The sequence below is a fragment of the Carassius gibelio genome, chromosome B4 (assembly GCF_023724105.1).
Source record: "Carassius gibelio isolate Cgi1373 ecotype wild population from Czech Republic chromosome B4, carGib1.2-hapl.c, whole genome shotgun sequence".
In the NCBI taxonomy this organism is placed as follows: domain Eukaryota; kingdom Metazoa; phylum Chordata; class Actinopteri; order Cypriniformes; family Cyprinidae; genus Carassius; species Carassius gibelio.
In genome coordinates this window covers 9393653-9414220 of record NC_068399.1, presented here as the reverse complement: position 1 = coordinate 9414220, position 20568 = coordinate 9393653, and the positions used below count along the sequence as shown (strand labels likewise).

The window sequence follows — 20568 nt, the reverse complement described above, 5'->3', positions numbered from 1 at the left end:
TATGTCATGAGGTTATTCGCAAAAATAACTGACCACTCATTTTTTTTAAAGTCTTTAGGAAGTCCTGACAGTAGACTTTTTTTTTTCTTTTTTTTTATGCAAAAATAGATATTTCATTGGTGTAAATGGTGAAAGAGACAAAAAAGTGTGAACATACAAATTATATTGCATTTCTATCCCATTACATTACAATTGTCCCATTAGAGAAGGGGTGTCAAACTCAGTTCCTGGAGGGTCACAGCCCTGAGTTTAGTTCCAACCCTACACCAACACACAAACCACATAGTTTTCAAATGAGCCAGAAGGTCTTGATTAGCTGGATTGAATTAGGGTTGGAGCTAAACTGTGCAGTGCTGTGGCTCTCCAAGAATTGAGTTTGACACTCCTGCTTTAGAGTCACTGCTCTCTTATTTTTATTAATATTATTTTAATTTAAAAAAGAAATTAAACCAACCAACTTTCCTACCTGCCTATCAACATATGTATTTGCATTACTCTGTTGACCCTGTGACATAATTCATTGTGACAGAGACTCATTTAAAAAAAAAAATGGTTTATACATTTAACCCTCAATAATACACTGGGACTAATTTGGACAAAATCATTTTGTTTAGATTTTTAAAAATAGTTTGCTTAATCTGAGCAGTTCAAGACTTGGCTACTTTTCACAAGTGTGCCACCTGAACACACACACACACACACACACACACACACAAAGAGGACTCGATTCAAGAGTGTTAAGTGTTTAGAGTGACTTTCCTGCCCAAAAATTGGCTATTGGCTATCCATAGGAAATGAATGGCTTATAGTGGCATTAAAATGTTGGATATTTTTATACCATCATATGTCACCAGATGGCACCAAAGTCAGTCAACAAATGTTTAGGTTTTGGCCGGTTTTTTTTTTTTTTTTTTTTTTTTTTACTGAAGTAAAATAAATATTAAATATAACATAAAAAATAAGCATATTGTACATCCCTCTTGATAAATTTGGGCAGATCTTTGTATATATATATATATATATATATATATATATATATATATATATATATATATATATATATATATATATATAGTTTCCCTAATCTAAGTGGTTCAATACTTGGCTACTTTGAACACACAAAGTATAGCCACCTGAACACACAAAAATAGGGGACCTGATTTGATAGTTGAGATGTTTTTTTTTTTTTTCTCTCTCTCTTTTTTTAAGCCTGCAAAATTTATCTCATAGGAAATAAATGGTAAATACAAAAATTAAAATAGATATAATTTTTCCAATAAATCCAACATCAATGCAGATAAACACACACATAAATGAAGGGGTGAGTCTGTACAACATTCTCAATGTGTCAAATAATAACACTCATTCTCTCTCTCTCTCTCTCTCTCTCTCTCTCTCTCTCTCTCTCACACACACACACACACACACACACACACACATGCACAAAACACATTGAAAACTACTGCCAACTAGTGCCTATTGATATTTTATTGACACTTTGATACTTTTATAACATTATGAGCCACCAGATGTCACTCAAGTGACATTTTTTTTTTTACGTTTCAGCTGTATGAACTTAATGGATTTTTTTTTTTTTTTTTACTGGATTGAAATAAATATTAAATATAACAAAACATATTTTGCATAAAAAGATGGTACTTTTAGAGGTAAATAAATAAAAAAAAACACCCCAAAAATCACAAAAATTGCATTAATTCATACATTTTATTTTATCAAAGGTTGTAGTGACATCAACCATGTGACATTATGACAAATATGACATTTCAAAAATAAATTAAATAAAATTGCAATCACACCTGAGACCCTCATGCCCAAATTAGGGCTGTTATGCGAAGGATGCTGGAGGGTTCAAAACCTGTTTTATAGATGAAAAACTTCAGAAAATTATTACGGTTCATCCTGGCATCATTTCAGATTTGAAACACTGAAGACTGCTGTGTCTGGCAGATGTTTTACATGAAATTAATCAATAACCCATTAATAGATAATCAAATTAATTTTCAATTAGTTTCATTATTGGTTTTTAATGATCATTATTTGGTGATATGGACAGTAGCATAAACATGGATAAATGGGTGATTGTATCAACTTTCTGCTGTTTGTTCATCACCTGGAAGAAGTTACACTGAAACTAAACTCTGAAATAAAATCTTTAAATGTATCTCTCAACAAAATGTTGAAATTAAACCTTTCTCCTTCTCAAGATGGATTCCAACAGAACTTTAAGAATCAAAATATCATCATTTAAAAATAAACCAGAGATTTAAAACAGATACATTTAAATGGGTGAAACTCAAAACGAAGTCACAGTGCTGACAGGTGCTGCCAGGTGCTGCCACAGAAATGTTAATATCTTCTTCCATGCATCCTCTTGTGCGTACGCATGTGGTTTGGTTTGTCCACCCCACAGCATGACAGCTGCAGCAACAATAACAACACACAACAGTAAAATACACAATCACAAATAAAGTCTAAACATAAAATTACTATTGACATTGAGTGGTCTTATAAACAACAAGAAGAATAGTGAGAGTAGATCATGCATTCATACTTCTCTCATTTGTCCACTCTGGTTTATAGTTAGTTGCACGGTAGTGAGGTGAGTACGGAGGTTCAATGAGATGCCCTGCACCAGGATACGTCAGGATTTCCAACAAGTGCCGATTTCCTGCTTTCTCCATCATCAACGCCACCTGGGTTTAACAGGTTTATAATTAATATCCAAATCTTTGGTGAGAATACATTCTTTTCTTTTTTTTTTTTTGGTATTTAAAGTGTGGATAAGCCCTTCCTCCACAAGAAGATCAATGTCTGCTTCGACATTACTGCCTGTTTAGCCCTGTTTAAACTGTTGAGTTTGCTGGCCAGTCAAGCACACCAACACCATGGTCATTTAACCAACTTCTGGTGATTTTGACAGTGTGGGCAGGTGCCAAATCCTGCTGGAAAATGAAATCAGCATCTTCAAAAAGCTGATCAGCAGAAGGAATCTTTTTTTTTTTTTTTTTTTTTTTTTTTTTGATTGTTTGTTTTTGTTTTTTGGTAAACGGGTGCAGTGACTTTGGTTTAAAAAAACAAAAAAAACAATGGACCAACACCAGCAGATGACATTGCACCCCAAATCATCACAGGCTGTGGTTACTTAACACTGGACTTCAAGTAACTTGGGATATGAGCTTCTCCACCCTTCCTCCACACTCTAGGACCTTGGTTTCCAAATGAAATACAAAACTTGCTCTCATCTGAAAAGAGCACTTTGTACCACTGGGCAACAGTCCAGTTCTTCTTCTCCTTGGCCCAGTTAAGACAACTCTGATGTTGTCTGTGGTTCAGGAGTAGCTTTTACCCCGGCATCAGTCCATTCCTTGTGAAGTTCACTCATATTCTTGAATGGATTTTGCTTGACAATCCTCATAAGGCTGCGGTTCTCTCTGTTGGTTGTGCATCTTTTTCTTCCACACTTTTTCTCTTCCACTCAACTTTCTGTTAACATGCTTGGATACAGCACTCTGTGAACAGCCAGCTTCTTTGGCAATGAATGCTTGTGGCTTACCCTCCTTGTGAAGGGTTTCAATGATTGTCTTCTGGACAACTGTCAGATCAGCAGTCTTCCCTAAGATTGCGTAGCCTAGTGAACCAAACTGAGAGACCATTTTACAGGCTCAGGAAACCTTTGCAGGTGTTTTGAGTTGATTAGCTGATTGGCATGTCACCATATTTAATTTGGTTAGATAATGAATATCTTTTTTTTTTTTTTTTTATGAGCCAAACTCATCACAATTAAAAGAACCAAAGGCTTAAACTACTTCAGTCTGTGTGCATTGAATTTATTTAATACACGACTTTCACAATTTCAGTTGAATTAACCAGTAATCATTACTTCCCTAGATAAAATTAGCTTGTGGGGATCGCAGATGGACCTAGTTGGTGAGTAAAAGTTTTTTTTTTTTTACGTTTTTAATGTCACAGCAGAAAGCAATGTTTAGTCATAAGCTTAATGTGACAGACTTAAAAAATATGCAACTCACGTCTTCAGCGGATTCCACTGCAGGAATAGTCTGATCATCATCACCATTCACCAACAGAAGAGGACACTTGATTCTCCCAACCTGTGTGCATTGTAAAAGATGATTGGTGTTAATGGAAAACAAATAATTAAAAATAGATAACAAATTAGCCAGAACAAACATATCAACAAATCCATAATGATATACAGTACTGTATACTCACGTCAACTTTGCCAGTTTGACAGGGAAGCGATAATACCACATTTCTGCTGATAAGCTGGTTGTCCTCATTCACACATAGCTTATCCGCATTGCTGGAATTAACATGTTATTATTATTATTATTATTATTATTATTATTATTATTATTATTACCATAAGTAAAAGTTTCACAATGGATAGATTTATACTTTATTATTGTTGTTTAATAGTGTGAAACAAATCTCATTGTTTTATCATGTAACCATAATATATTTAGACACTTAAAGGGGGGGTGAAATGCTCGTTTTCACTCAATATCCTGTTAATCTTGAGTACCTATAGAGTAGTACTGCATCCTTCATAACTCCAAAAAGTCTTTAGTTTTATTATATTCATAAGAGAAAGATAGTCTGTACCGATTTTTCCCGGAAAAACACGAGCGTCTGGAGGCGTGACGTGTGGGCGGAGCTAAAGAATCACGAGCGCCAGTAGGCTTTAGCGTTGAGAGCAGGTGGAAGCTGTGACATTATCGTGAGGGAAAAAACATCATCCAAAACAAACCATTGGCTAACAGTCAGATTCAGCCGTTTATTTATGATCCAGAATCAGATCCCGAGGCTGAAACTGAACGAGAGGAGCAGCAGCAACGACTCGCTCCAAGCGGGGCTCGAACCGAGGTCTCCGGCATGGGAAGGGACGCACTAACAAGGAGGCAGAGATATTTGAAGCAGTTTTACTCACCGCCTGCGGTTCCAACACACGATCGTCACCCTTTTTCGTTGGGATTACATCATCCTTAAGAAATAAACGATGCGCAAATCCGTCGTCAACCTGGGCCTTGTTTGTAAAACAAGCATCTTCGAAATGCAGGGAACAAACAAAAACACTTGCACAACTCCGTTGATGCTCTGTAAAAATAAACTCCATCAACTTTTCCCTTAATGCTGTTTTTTTTTTGGTAATCTGTGCAGGGTTGTCTTGCCCTGGCAACCAAAAACACTTCTTTTGTGACTTTTCGCAACGCTCTCGCTCTGATCAGTGAAATGTCTCTGCTCAGCCTCACTATACAGGAGCGCACGCTCTTCTGGCAGATGTGCCCTCAGGACCCATATAAGGAAATTCCGCTCCATCTAACGTCACACACAGCCATACTCGAAAAAAACTTTCCGAAACTTGTGACAAACCGGAAGGAGTATTTTGGGAACAAAAATACTCCTTCAAACGTACAACTTGATTTTTTAAACTTTGTCCATGTTTAGCATGGGAATCCAACTCTTTAACAGTGTAAAAAACTCAGTATGCATGAAATAGCATTTCACCCCCCCCTTTAAGTCACACTTAATTTATGAATGTCATTGTATTTGATATTTGGCAATATTAAACATGTAATAAAAAGTAAGAGCCACACAAAGAGCCTAAATGCTTGAAACTTTAGATTTGGTGATAAAAGTAAATTGTGAATATGTACTTAAAAAATCAACATGAAAGTTGTACTCTACAGATACGGTAACTGTGAACATAGAGATAAAAAAACTGAATAAATAAAGGCAAGCTATATATATATATATATATATATATATATATATATATATATATATATATATATATATATATATATAGTTAAAAGTCTAAAGAAACAGAACTAAATACGGAAATACAGTTATTATTCTGACTATATAATTGTAAATCAGAATCTATATTTGTAAATCTTGAGAACATAAAAGAAAATCTGAATATATAATTTACTTATCAAAATAAATATATATTTATTATTAAGCATGTCAATATAGGAAGATGTTATTATTATTATTATTATTATTATTATTATTTTAGGAAAACAGTATGCCTATGTATCCTGTACATGTATCAATGCAGATATTGTACTATATTTATTATTGTAATTATTGCTGTCCATCTCATACTTCTGCAGTTATCTCAATAAAAGCACTATTTTGTAAACAGATGAGGTTGCTAACAGTTTCCCTATCCCTCTCAGTCATTTTGAATTGTGTTGAAAAGATGAACACTCTCACTATGAGGATATTTTGGTACCACAGACAGCATTTTTTCAAGTAGAGGGAAAATACTCATTTTTATTTAGATTAACAAGATGCATTTACAATTATATAAATAGACATGCCCGATAATAAAGATACTATTATATTGAGATGTAGACAATATACTGTATATTTTCCGATTTACAATTATATGTTTGGGATAAATATTAATAAATAACGTCTCGGTTACATTAAGGTAACCCTCGTTCCCTGAAGGAGGGAACGGAGATGCCACGTCAGTGACTGACGAATATGGCATATTGCTTTGATAGACCAATCTATTTCGAGTTTAAACTAAAAGAGCCAATGCACATTGGCATGCAATTATTGCATCCAGCTGCCGCTGATCAATGCATGAGTATAAGGCAGCAGCAGGTGCAATGCATTCCAGTTTTTCGCATTCCAGTTTTTTGATGAGGAGCCGAGCCGGGGACCCAGCAGCTCAGCGACAGTACAGCAACCATGGCGACAGGACGTGGTGTCTCCATTCCCTCCTTCAGGGAACAAGGGTTACCATAAGTAACCGAGACGTTCCCTTTCAGTTGGTCACTCTCGACGCCACATCGGTGACCAACGAATATGGGATCCCTATCAAAGCGCCATGGGTGCTGCCCCTTCCAGTGCCCTGTGCGAGCTGTCTGCGCCCCTATTAGGTGTAGGCCGGGGCTCAGAACAAGTAGCTCCAATCACCGTTGTCAAACCACTACCTTACTGGGTGAGATTGGATAACACTGGGAAAACGTACCCGGTCCGCTTGGAACTGGGATGCTGTGGAAGCCGCATCCTTCCCGAAGGAGGTCTCGGAGGCAAATACACATATAGCATCCGTTTAGGAGTATATGGAGAAATTTGAGGTGATTAACAACCCTCTTGGGAAGGCAGAAGTCTGCCAGGGAAACACGGGCTCAAAGGCTATACCGTGGACTATACACATACGAGTACTGCTTAGGTCTCAATATGGAACCCACCCTTCCATGGTTCTCACGGATACATCATGAAGGACTGGCACCCGACGTTCCGCCGCGTCCAGCTGCTTAGGGTGATGGAGGATCTCCACAGGGTCTACAGTATGAACACTCTGGAGCAGTTTAAGCAAGCCGACACTAACCGGGGCCTCTCTGTGCCACTACCCGTTTGAGGTGAGAACACAGGAGGATACCGCCTCTAAACGAAGGCTATAGAACCTAGCGAAAGTGTTAGGGGTCGCCCAGCCCGCAGCTCTACAAATATCTTTCAGCAAAGGCGCCACAAGCCAGCGCCCAGGAGTATGCAACACTTCTAGTTGAGTGAGCTCACAACCTGAACGGGCAGGGCACATCCTGAGCCTGATAAGCCAGGGTTATGGCATCCACAATCCAGTGTGCCATCCTGTGCTTAGAGATGGCACTCCCCTTCTGCCGGCCTCCGTAACAGACAAAGAGCTGGTCTGAGGTCCTGAAGCTTTGTGTCCAGTCTACGTAGCACCTTAATGCTCGAACGGAACAAAGCAAAGCCAGGGCTGGTTCTGCCTCCTCCTGGGGCAGCACTTGCAGGTTCACCACTTGATCTTTGGAGGGTGTAGTGGGAACCTTGGGCATGTAGCCAGACCGGGGCCTCAGGATTACCTGGGAGTCATCCGGCCCGAACTCTAGGCACGAATCGTCGACCGAAAATGCATGCAGGTCCCCTACCCTCTTAATGGAGGCCAGTGTAAGCAGGAGCAGAGTTTTCAATGAAAGAAACTTTAGCTCAGCTGAATGCAATGGCTCAAATGGGCCCTGCTGTAGCGATTTAAGCACTAGAGACTGGTCCCAAGAGGGTATACAGTGGGGCTGGGAAGGATTTAACATCCTGGCCCCTCTAAGGAACCTGACGATGAGGTCATGCTTAACCAAAGTCTTCCCATTCACAGGGTCATGGTACGCAGCAATAGCAGCAACCTGGACTTTGAGGGTGGAAGGAGACAGCCTTCACTCCAGCCCTTGCTGCAGAAAGGACAGCACGACCGCAATCGGGCATCTTCGGGGGTCTCGGCAAGAAGAACACCACTCAATGAATAGGTTCCACTTCAAGGCGTAAACGTGTCTCGTAGACGGTGCTGTTGCCGAAGTGATGGTGTTCGCTACCTCTCGGGGTAGGTCACCTAGAACCTCCGCGTCCCGTCCAGGGACCAGAGTTTTTTTTTTTTTGAGTTTCCAAAGGTCTGGATGCAGGTGCCAAATGGTGCCCCATCTCTGAGTCAGTAGATACTTCCTCAGAGGAATTGGCCAAGGAGGGGCTGTCTCAAGGAGCACTAGTTCAGGGAACCAGGTCTGCATGGGCCAATACGCCGCTAATAGCAAGACTTGCTGCTCGTCCTCCTGGACTTTGACTTTACTGTAGTGAAGCGGACACTGCAGAGCTTGGGGGGATAACATTCATGGGCGCTGAGAACCAGCGCACGCCACCCCGAGAAACCAATCATCCAGCCGCGAGGATTCGGGATGCTGTGGTGGATTCCACTCGAGCCCTACCCTCTTGGCAGCCTGGGAAAGCATAGCTGCTAAATCGGGATCCGACTCAGGCTTGCCACCATCCCAGAGGGCGGCAGCGCAGCCGAATCGTCATCCGACAGCTCTCCCTCCGATGCTGAGATCGACATCTGGTCGGGGGGAGTCCCACTGGATACCACTGGTATGCTCCTTGAAGAGGGCCCAGTGCATTCCGTAGGTTGCTACACTGGATCGGAGGTGCAAGAGAAGTGGTGGTCCCCAGAGGGTTGGTTCCCTGCGGGGTGAGCCACCACTGTGACCCTCAAACCACCCGCGCTACTGCCGGAAGTGGTTCTCGTCTGTCGGCCAACCAGAACGAGCCCCAGATTGCGGCTGCGGCAACGGGACTCCTCCCCCCTGAAGGTAGCAGAGCCTGGTTTGCAGCTCCGAGATGGTCATATTCAGCCTCATACACAGCGTGCTCAACGCCCAGACACATGAGGCAGCGATCGTGACCATCACCCATTGCCAGGTAACGACCGCACCCAGAAACGCACCCGTGAAGCTCTTTTAGAGAAATGTGCTCTTTAGGAAATGCTCTTTTAGTGCTGAGGCACACAGGGGAATTGGCCGCTTGCAACACGACAGGGGTAGTGCAGCATGAAGTGTGCAATCTATTCGACACAGCCGCTGAAGTGCCGTCTCGCCAACACACGAAGCTTCCGAGAGCGTGCTGAACTGGTAGTTCACAGCAGACACAGTTGAGCAGAGCGATACTAACGCTCGGCTCCAAAGCGAATCTGCTGCTGCCTTATACTCACACAGTGATCAGCGGCAGCTGGATGCAATAATTGCATGCCAATGTGCATTGGCTTGTTTAGTTTACATTCGAAGTAGATTGGCCTAACGAAGCGATATCCCATATTTGTCGGTCACCGACGTGGCGTTGAGAGTGACCGAATGAAAGGGAACTATACATATAAATATATATTTTGATTTACAATCTTATATTGATGATTTGCATTTCTACTGTGTATATGTGTATATATATATCTATCTATATATATATGTATATTATATTAATATAATAATATATATATATATATATATATGTATATATATATATTAGGGGTGTAACGGTTCACAAAATTCACGGTTCGGTTCGATACGATACACTGATGTCACGGTTCGGTTCGGTTCGGTTCGATACGTTTTAGATACAGCAAAATGTAAAAACATCTCAACTTTTCAGAATGCTGCAAGCGCACCGCGGGTCATGTGACAAGAACTAACCAATCAGCTTCATCCTTTCCCGTAACAACGTTGAAAACTCAGCCAAGATGAAGGAACAGCTGTTCACAGTTGTATATGGATTGCAATTTTGAAATAAATTTAGTAGCAGAGCTACTGCAAGCGATTTTTAGAGCTTGCAAATCCATTTATCATTCGCTGAAATTTCCGCGTCTCATGGAGAGAGCACGTCATTGTTGCTTAGCAAAGACAGACGCCTCATGAGCGCTTCTGCCCGAGCGCTTTGGAAAGGAGGAGAAAGACGTGCTTAGCGTTTTCCACGCGTTTTTAGGCGCGATATGTGAACGGCCCCTAAGGCGCTCGCTCACTCAGCACGCGCTGAAGGCTCGTTGCAAAATGTCTAATGCATTTAACAGACCAGAAATATAAGATCCTAAAATAACCAACAGGTCTGGTGTGGGTGCACTTTGGATTCCCTGTAAGCTATAATACCGGTGTCTAAATGCTGCAGGGATAGTTTGTTGCGTGCTTGTTTCTCATTTTTTTCGTCTTTTCCCAGATACTGACACAATAAGGTGATGTCAGCGTAAATGAGTTGACATGTTTCAAGTATTCCCGCTGGTGTTTTTTTTTTTTTTTTTTTTTTTTTTTTTTTTTTGTATTCCCGCTGGTGTACCCTGTCATGTTGCAGATGCGACATACCGTTGTTTTTTTATCCACCACTCTCTTGCCATCACCATTATAGCTTAAAGGGAATCCAAAGTGCACCCAAACACCAGACCTGTTGGTTACTGGAGGATCTTCTTTTTTCTGGTATGTTAAACACATTGGCCATTTTGCAACGAGCCTTCAGCGCGTACTGAGTGAGCGAGCGCCTGCTGAGTAGTACCCTAACATAAACATATAAGTTGGTGTTTTTATCTTCTTCAGAGGTGTCAGGGGCGTTGCCTGTTACGTCGTTTGGGTTATTGGGCTACCTTGTTGAACGCATATCATTATATTTCTCTTTTTTTTTTTTTTTTTTTTTTTTTTTTTTTAATATAATGAATTAGTCCAACGAACCGTTCGGTATACATAATGCGTACCGCGTACCGAACCGAAAGCGTCGTACCGAACGGTTCAATACGAATACGCGTATCGTTACACCCCTAATATATATGTATATATATATGTATATATATATATATATATATATATATATATATATATATATATATATATATATATATATATATATATATATATGAATGTGTGTGTTTGTGTGTGTGTGTGTGTGTGTTTAAACAATTTATATTTTCTATAGTCACACTTACATCTACATATTACAGTTAACATTCATGTAGTCAGAATTATAACTACATTAACAATTTACATGTATATAATCAGACTTACATCTATACATTCTGATTTACATTTATATTATTCAGATTTATAAATATATATTCTGAATTACTTCTACATATTCAGACTTATAACTGTATATTCAAATTTACTTCTATACACATGTTAGTATGTTTGTATTTATATAACTTATATATTCAGATTTTATGTAATTATTTTCTGTTTGGTGCTTTATACCTTTTTTTACTTCACATGCACACACACACACACACACACACACACACACACACACACACACACACGCACACACAAACATACACTTTACTGTGACTTAAGTGTTCAAATGATTGTGGGGGCACTCTGTGTAATTAAAATTATGATAACTGATAAACACTTCTAACGCCATAACATTCTCATCCTATATCCTTATGGTTTCTGTGTCTCACTTTTTCATCAGCTCAAAGAGATCAGAGAGGGATTTATCAACAGGCATCAGATGACTTCCACTTATGCACACACAACACTGGGGCTGCACAATAAAAAAGACACATCAAAATATTTGATGTAATACAAATAATCTGCATTTAAAATGTAGATACATGTGTTTACATGTGCCAAGCAAACCTTAATGACTTTGGAGTAGGAAGTCATAGTGAGTGTGATGGCACTTCCCAAACTTAGCCCAAGAACAGCCAAATTATCCTTCTTTACCATTGGATGATTATTCAGGATCTGGTATGCTTTCTACATAAATTAAATTAAAATTAAATTAAAATTTAATTACATGAACATGTATACATTTACATGAACATGCATATCTGTAAAGGATATATAAAGACAATTTATAGTTGTCCCACAACATAACCAGACTTTGGGTCCAGATTTGCATGCACTCAATTTATTTATTTATTTTGCATGCACTTACATTTTGAGTGAAGGGTGGATTCAGTGTTTTTATTTGATATTATTATTATTATTATTATTATTATTATTATTATTATTATTATTATTATTATTATTCATCCCATGTGTGACCCCTTTCTTTGTCACAGTTTATGAGATGTTGTGATAATCTTCACACAGAATTTGGAGTCAAGATTGAGACAAAAATCAGCAGTAAGGATTGAGACAAAAATCAGCTGTCTAAGAATATGGGAAATCAACTCCATATATTATCACATTTAATAATGAAATAGTTCCTCTGCAACTACAGGCATGTAATTACAATGCCAAACTACATCAAACGTCATGTCAAGTTGGTCCACATTATTAAACCAAAAGTTCTGAATTACCTCAAAGTAAGAAGCAACTTTGTCTTGAGTGTATTCAAGTGCCATGGATGCAAAGCCATGAGATGCAAGCAGGGCAGAACGGTACTCAACCAAACCACCACCTCCTCCCCACAGGTCCAGTACTCCTGGGTATGGCCCAGAGCCTAAAAGCACATGACAAGTCATTTTCAAGTAATTTACATTACTTCTTTAACATAAAATTAAATATAAATCAACCCCTGGGAAACCAGGCAATATGAATCAATGTCAAAATTGAACTTCAGTGGTTTTGGGTGATTATAAATCTAATATGGATATTTGTACCTGGAGGTAGGAATAATGTTCCTCGTACTTCTTTCTCCCTGATGTTCACCCTCTTTACACCTGGTGCAACGTACCAGCGCTCAGTGACACTGGTTGCCAAGGGTGTTTGCTGGCTGAAGCCTTGAGATATATGCCCACTGTATACTGAAATGCAAACTTCCACTGGTCTGAAAGTGTCCCTCTTGAGTAACCTGGCATAAAGACCAGTAGTTATGTGAATTCTGGCTTCGAAAGTCCTTACATAAAAAAAATAAAATAAAAAAAAAAGCCCACACCATCAAATCTTTCTAGGCAAAGCTACCTGAGTCCACGTCTACTTCCTGGTATGGGCTTCATGCTCCACAGCAACCCCATTGGCTCTGTGCCTTCATAAGTGCCTCCCAAACTTTCATCTTTGAACCCTGAATTAAATATGACAGCATACATCCACAACATGTACTTGCAAACTGTAATAAAGTTTTATTTGATTTCTGGATCATTACAGAAGTGGCAACTTATTATAAGCCCAGAGAAATGAGCACAGGAATCTAGATGTGTATTTTCAATGAAACTGAATCAAAATTACCAGTTTTTAAGTTTTTGTTATTTGGATATCCTTGCTGAAAATCTTTAGGTAATTTGCTTTGGAATATGTACTGTTTTCATAAAAAGTAAGTAACGTGACTTGGAATTTGTGCTCTGCATTTTAACCATTAAAGTGCAAACACAGAGTAGTGAGTAGTGAACACCCACCCGGAGTGGTGAACAGCAATTTCTGCTGCGGCACCCTGGGAGCAGTTGTCCCATATCTCCTGATTTCACTCCACTTGCTTCCAATAAATGACGGAATCAAATCATGCATTAGTGTACTACGCACCTGTCACTGATCCATGTTCATCACTGACATAGTGTCCAAATGCCTCCCAGAAGTCCTTGTCATCTGATTGATGCAGAGAGTGTAGTGTCACTTTTTGATTTGGTGGTAAATTTGTTACCGCAATCTGAAACTTCTCATCCACCAGTCCACGAGCGGGCTGAACAGAGAGCAAAGGGCATGTCCTCTTCTGAGTGCTTACAGACCTATACAGAGAATACATGTGAAAATAACATCTGAAATCTATTCTGGCTTACCTTAAAGAATATCAGTTGTTTTAAGGAATATTGATGGTTAACTGAAAACATCCCATTCAGAGTTTCCAAATACCTCTTATTGTGAAAAAGAAATCTAGCTGCAGACCAAACCACAGAACCTACCCAACACATTACAATATTCTCTGTTTTAAGGTTAAATTGGGAATAAACATTTAAAATGTTAAACTAAACCAATGGTCTGAGACCATGGTCTGCCAATCAGATACTAAATAGGGTTACTCTACCCCACTCAACACGTCCATAAAATGTCCATGTAATCCATAAGGCCTATACACACACACACACACACACACACACACACACAAACACACACACACACACACCCCCCCCCCCACACACACACACACGTTATATATATATTTACTTTATATTATATATGTATATTATATATTGAATATACATATATATAAGCTGTTAAACTAACTAGCTATTATTCACAATAGAAGTTGCAAATAACATAAGTGACATTTTCTACATTTCTACATTTTCTTGTTGCATTTATGAATGGCGGTCGCACACCAGACAAGAAGCACAGTGCCACCACCATGCAGTACATGACTCTAGGGCAACTTATCGCACACTGGATGTGTCAAGTTCAGTTCAACATGGCAGTTCAAAAATTTTTATATACTCTCCAAACAGTCAAACATTAAATTCAAGAATGAGCAAGTGGTGTCAATGAGTTTGAAGTTCGGTGAATTTTAATCCTGTCCGAATCTGCCTGCGTCTGTGTTTTTCTCACCCAACCTCTGTAATAAATCCAGAGCAAATTACCTACTCGGTGATCCTCTGAGAAAACTAATCCCGTCCGAATGCAAATGTCTGTGGTTGAAGGCGATATTTTATTTCACAACGTGATTCCTTGTATGTTTTGGCTAACGTGAATTACTGTTGATGCTCTTACCGAGCGCAAGTTTGATATATTTGCTTACCGACAAAGAAATAATAATTAAAAAAATAGCAATAATAAAATCAAGAGCCATGTCACGTAAACTGGTAAGGCTGCCTTTTTTAATCAGCGTAAGGTAAAATGACTCATGTTCATTTCTGCACTCAATTACATAATGTTTTAATTACAGATGTACCTTTATGAAAATTAAACATGGGTTTACTGCAAAACATGGAGTAACCACACACTAACATGGTTTTGCCATACTAACCATTAAGAATCACCATGGTATTTGAATTTACGGTGAATGTAACATTTTATGTATGTAACATTTTATATTTGTAACATTTAACATTTTAAATTTTCAAATTAAACATTTTTAAACATTAGGACATTTATAACATTTCATCAAAATATTTTTATATAATTTCTCATCCTGAAGAAAAAAAAGAAAAAAGAAAAAACTGATTATAAAGTCAAATAGCTTACCTTAAGGAAATCAAGTTGTTCATGTGGTTCATTTGTTTTAATATCTTCAAATTTGCCACAGACCTAAGTTTAGAATTAAAAAATGCTACAGTTAGATAATACATAATTGCATATGTTTGTGCAGGTGCAGGCAATGAGAAAGACAATGACTCAGGAACAGAGCTTGATGGGCTTTTTATTAAGGTAAAAAAAAACAAAATAGCCTGAGGTCAGAACAGGGAACATTGAAGTTAGGCGGCAACATTACTGGGGCATGGCCCATGGACATGTTGGCTTGCGGGTAGAACACCCTGCTCACATAGCAGACATGAGAGTGCATAGCAAGACAAACAAACCTAAAAACTCACACTCACATTAAGTTGGTCACACCAACCACATGATCAAACACAAAACACAACATGTCAACAGGACAGGCAGGATTGTTCTGAACTTATCATCCTAATAAAAGAACCACCACACATAATATACAGTTTTTTCTTTGGGGATTTTATATATCTTATAAACTTGTATTTTCATCCACCCAGGGAATGTACAGATGTGCAAAAATATATATGACTTTATAGGTAACTTATAATGCAAAATCACTCTTGAAATTGTATCGATATAAAATGTAGATAACCATTTAAAATAAAATAATAATAACAATAGTCATAATAATAATAATCAACAAAGCCATTGCTTTCATGTCTGAAAATATATCTTCCATAACAAAAGGGACATTTGGAATTGCTGAACACACAGAGGTGCTGACCATAATTAAAGTCTATTCGCCAAGATGTGTATACATAGGAGTCAAGTCAAGTCAAGTCACCTTTATTTATATAGCGCTTTAAATAAAAACATTGCGTCAAAGCAAATGAACAACATTCATTAGGAAAACAGTGTATCAATAATACAAAATGATAGTTAAAGGCAGTTCATCGTTGAACTCAGTGATGTCATCATCTCAGTTCAGTTTAAACAGTATCTGTGCAATCATTTGCAATCAAGTCAATGATATCGCTGTCGATGAAGTGACCCCAACTAAGCAAGCCAGAGGCGACAGTGGCAAGGAACCGAAACTCCATCGGTGACAGAATGGAGAAAAAAACCTTGGGAGAAATCAGGCTCAGTTGGGGGGCCAGTTCTCCTCTGACCAGACGAAACCAGCAGTTCAATTCCTTGAGGTCTCCTCAAGGAAATTCCTTCCAATTAGGAGGTCTGCTAACTGTAAAACCTTTATTACAGTGGGGAAAGCTTTAATCTGCTGATTGGTTAGTTTGAAAGTTTGGTTTTCAGTCATATGGTCATGGAAGGGATAAAAGAAGATTTAGTAACAATCTAAGTAACATTTTACATACATGCTGGTATGATTAATAGTATACTGTATGTTTTATCATCTCATACATCTATTTTGTAACCATCTCAAGCTGTTAATATTATAATATGTTATTACTGTTAATACATATTTTCGAACTAAGTCCAAACTCATTTTGAATCAACATTAACAGGAGTGCAATGCAAGGTGGTATAAATAGTGACTGGTAATAGACAATAAATTTACAGTTTTGTACCATCATGCTGATCACGTTTATTTAGTCATTCAGCAATCCTGCAGCCTGAACAACTGTAGTGAAACCACACTTTTCTGATGTGTTGTTCATTAGATATCAATTTCTTTAGAACACATCTTTAATATGTCTCAAGAACAACGAGTTATCTCAGAAGAGTAATTTGTACATCTTTTGTGCATGATAAAGAATGCATAACATCCTAAACGTATACATTGATGTGTGAACTAGAGATAAGACCAAGTTTGGCGAGGCTAATATTCTCACACCTTGAGCCACAAGGACAAAATCAACCTGCATTTGCATAGTCAGACTACAACTACAAAACCCATCCATAATATGCCTCCCTGAAACAAATATCACACAAACCCCACCAGTTCACCAGTGGAGGGAAAATTCATGAAAACTAGACTGTAAAACTATCATGACAAAACTGGATCTTTGGTCTTTACATTAATTTCCTCTTTTTTTCCACATTTTTTTTTCAGTAACGAACAGTAGAACTCTGATGAACAAGATGAATCCTCAAACTTTGTGCACGGAGCTAATGTGGGCATTTGCATGCTGCATGTCTCACATGGACAAGTGGGAAAGTAGCTTGTGAGCCTGGTCACATTAAAAAATAATTACATCAAAGAGAGAAACTGGACATCGCATTGGTTTCATACAGCTTACTTTATCACAGAATATTTGTTTTCAACATGACTTACTTCATTTAAAAGTACACACTTCAAGCTTCATATAGACATATTTTTTATGTCTATATGAATCATGAAATCATATGAATTATGTATTCTCTGAGTTTCAATTAATTTTATTGTTGCGTTTATAAAAGAAGTTCACGAAGACAGAGAGGACAGAATCTGTACTGTGTATATTTTCTTTATTTTGCAAAAGCACAAAGTTTTGTTGTTATTGTGAGTATACACAAATAAAAGTAGACACTTAACAGTTTCGAATGATCTATAACAGTTATCTGTGTGACAAAAATCGACAGAGTATTTTTAGTGTCCTTCACTTATCTTAAAAAAATGTGACCATATATCCCAAGACGACTTTAGAAAGACTCATCCATATTTTCTATACTATTGACTTACAATACAATTTTTTACAATGACAGCATATATTACTGTATAAGAATTTGAGCAATAACCAATAAAGTAAAGAACAAACAATATTAAAATGAATTAAAAAAAAGCATTTACAAAGAAATATATATATGTGTGTGTGTGTGTGTGTGTGTGTGTGTGTGTGTTCCCAAAATGCTGCTTTGCAGGCAGAAAACTGGCCTACTGACACTCAACCCTGAAAGACCATGCTGGTCAACCAATACCTCCAACCCCATTTGCTTGAGAACAGCATGAACATGCTGGTCCACCATCTAGACCAGCACTATACTACCATAAAGCAGCCTGGACCAGCTTGAAATCCATGCTGGTTTATGTTGGATTTTACAGCAGGGATCACCTTTCTCGAGCTCTCTCCTGCCGAGCCTGACCAGTTCAACTGTGATGATTGCCTTCTGGACTTTGGTGACAGGATTTTGACACTCCTGCTGTGTTTTAATGTTTTGTATCTGAGCAAGTAATTGGTGTTTTTGTCTTTGTGTGATTGAATTACATTAGGACTGATTGCCTTGTCATCTCTTGTCTCTATTCATTTTTTGAGAACAGGTTGTTCTGCCAGTTTTTTTTTTAAACATATATATATATTTAAAAAAAAACATCACACTCTGTTCCAGAGTACTTGCCTTCTCATTGGCCACACCTGACATCGGTGGTATGGCAAATGATGTCACTGACTATAATAATATACAACTGAGAAATTTAACTGTAGCATTTTTAATGATACATTTCTGTAAATGGCAGTGCAAACTGTGGCAGTCATGCCTCCCTCTGTGTTATAATTTTTGTAGGGGCAACTTCCACAACCTCTCACCTTCCCAGCCCATGCTAAATGATAAGTTCTCCACCCTAGTCTTTGGGTTATTTATTAATTTTTAATGTGACAATTTCCTATTCATTATACTATTCAGTAATATAATGTAATGTTATATTTGTTGTATGTTTACAATTATCGAAGGGATTGTTACAAATTATATGGTTTATGAATTCACACATATAATCGGATTGAGCAAATAGTAAGCAAATTTGGCATGCTGCACATCAAGCATGTTTGCGGATAAAACCACACTTACATAAATTGGCAAATGTAAAGTGTGTATTTGGATGATGTATGCCAATTATTTAACTGGCTTATCAGCATTTTGTGCTTATCTCGCCCCTGTAATGTCGAGTTTGATAACCCCGGGATAGGGGGGTTTTGGTCACCTGTAGAGGGCAATGCCGACCTTCTGATCCCCCATGGGGGGTCCAGGGACCCTTTAAAAGTCAATTTGCATTTTGGGGGTAAAAAAAGAGGAAAACACAACCGAAACCCATTCCCCCTTTGAGCGTATGGTCAGGGCTCTTACACAGGGGCCCTTACAACACGACAGACTACTATTCGTCCACATGGCTCTAGGACCTTGGGGAACCAAGCACCCTTTCCAAAGGTCTTGCTGTGTATGCAGAGATGTATAAAGTACTAGAGACCCAGACTTGAGTAAAAACGGTTACAGGGTTAGTTCGCCCAATTTGCAAAATTATGTCATTAATAACTTACCCTCATGTTGTTTCAAACCCGTAAGACCTCCGTTTATTTTTGGAACACGGTTTAAGATATTTTTAGATTTACGTTAGTCCGAGAGCTCTCAGTCCCTCCATTGAAGCTGTGTGTACGGTATACTGTCCATGTCCAGAAAGGTAAGAAAAACATCATCAATGTAGTGTGACATCAGAGGGTCAGTTAGAAATTTTTGAAGCATCGAAAATACATTTTGGTCCAAAAATAGCAAAAACTACGATTTTATTCAGCACTGTCTTCTCTTCCGTTTCTGTTGTAAGACAGTTAAAAACAAAGCAGTTTGTGATATCCGGTTCTCGAACGAATCATTCTTCTTCTTCTTCTTCTTCTTCTTCTTCTTCTTTGTGCTTATTTGGCGGTTCGCATTCTTAAAAAGAGCATTACCGCCATCTACTGTGGGTAATAGATCAGAGACAAAATACACTAGATTAGATCACCACTACCAGAACAATCAGGACTCGTGCTTTCAATGTTGCTGCGTGTTCAGCTCCTCCATCTACGGCAAAGTCCATCTCATTCCAGAGGGGGATGCTGTAACAAAAAAAAGAAAAAAACAAAAAAATAGTAGTATAATATTTTAACTGTATTAAAAAAAAATGTATACATTTATAACCCTTCTATATTCTATGGATCAAATTGGTTCTTTTTAAAAACTTTTTTATTAACCTACCCTATCCTATCCTTAATGTTAATTGCTGATTACCTTCCATCTGCAGTTCTTCTCTTAGCTTACTTCTTTCCTCTGAATATTTATTACACTTTATTAGTACATGATCCACTGTTTCTCTTATTCCACACCAATTACACAAACCTGTATGATGTTATTATTTGCATTGTAGAATTAAGTTATGTGTGTCCCAATCTTAATCTAGAAATAATACAGTCTTTCTTCCTTTTTCCAC

The 20568-nt window shown here is 38.2% G+C and overlaps 1 protein-coding gene across 1 annotated transcript; it reads right to left on the bottom strand.

Moving 5' to 3' along the window:
* Positions 1-1953: 1953 nt before the first annotated feature.
* LOC127956437 (peroxisomal succinyl-coenzyme A thioesterase-like) lies at positions 1954-13998 on the bottom strand. Its single transcript, XM_052554320.1, has 10 exons — positions 13779-13998; positions 13224-13323; positions 12923-13113; positions 12620-12762; positions 11952-12071; positions 11774-11856; positions 4252-4342; positions 4050-4130; positions 2573-2714; positions 1954-2439 (listed from the first exon to the last, which is right to left on the bottom strand). The coding sequence occupies exons 1-10, from the start codon at positions 13996-13998 to the stop codon at positions 2315-2317; spliced, it is 1296 nt and encodes a 431-aa protein (XP_052410280.1). The 3' UTR covers positions 1954-2314.
* Between the last annotated feature and the right edge of the window lie 6570 nt (positions 13999-20568).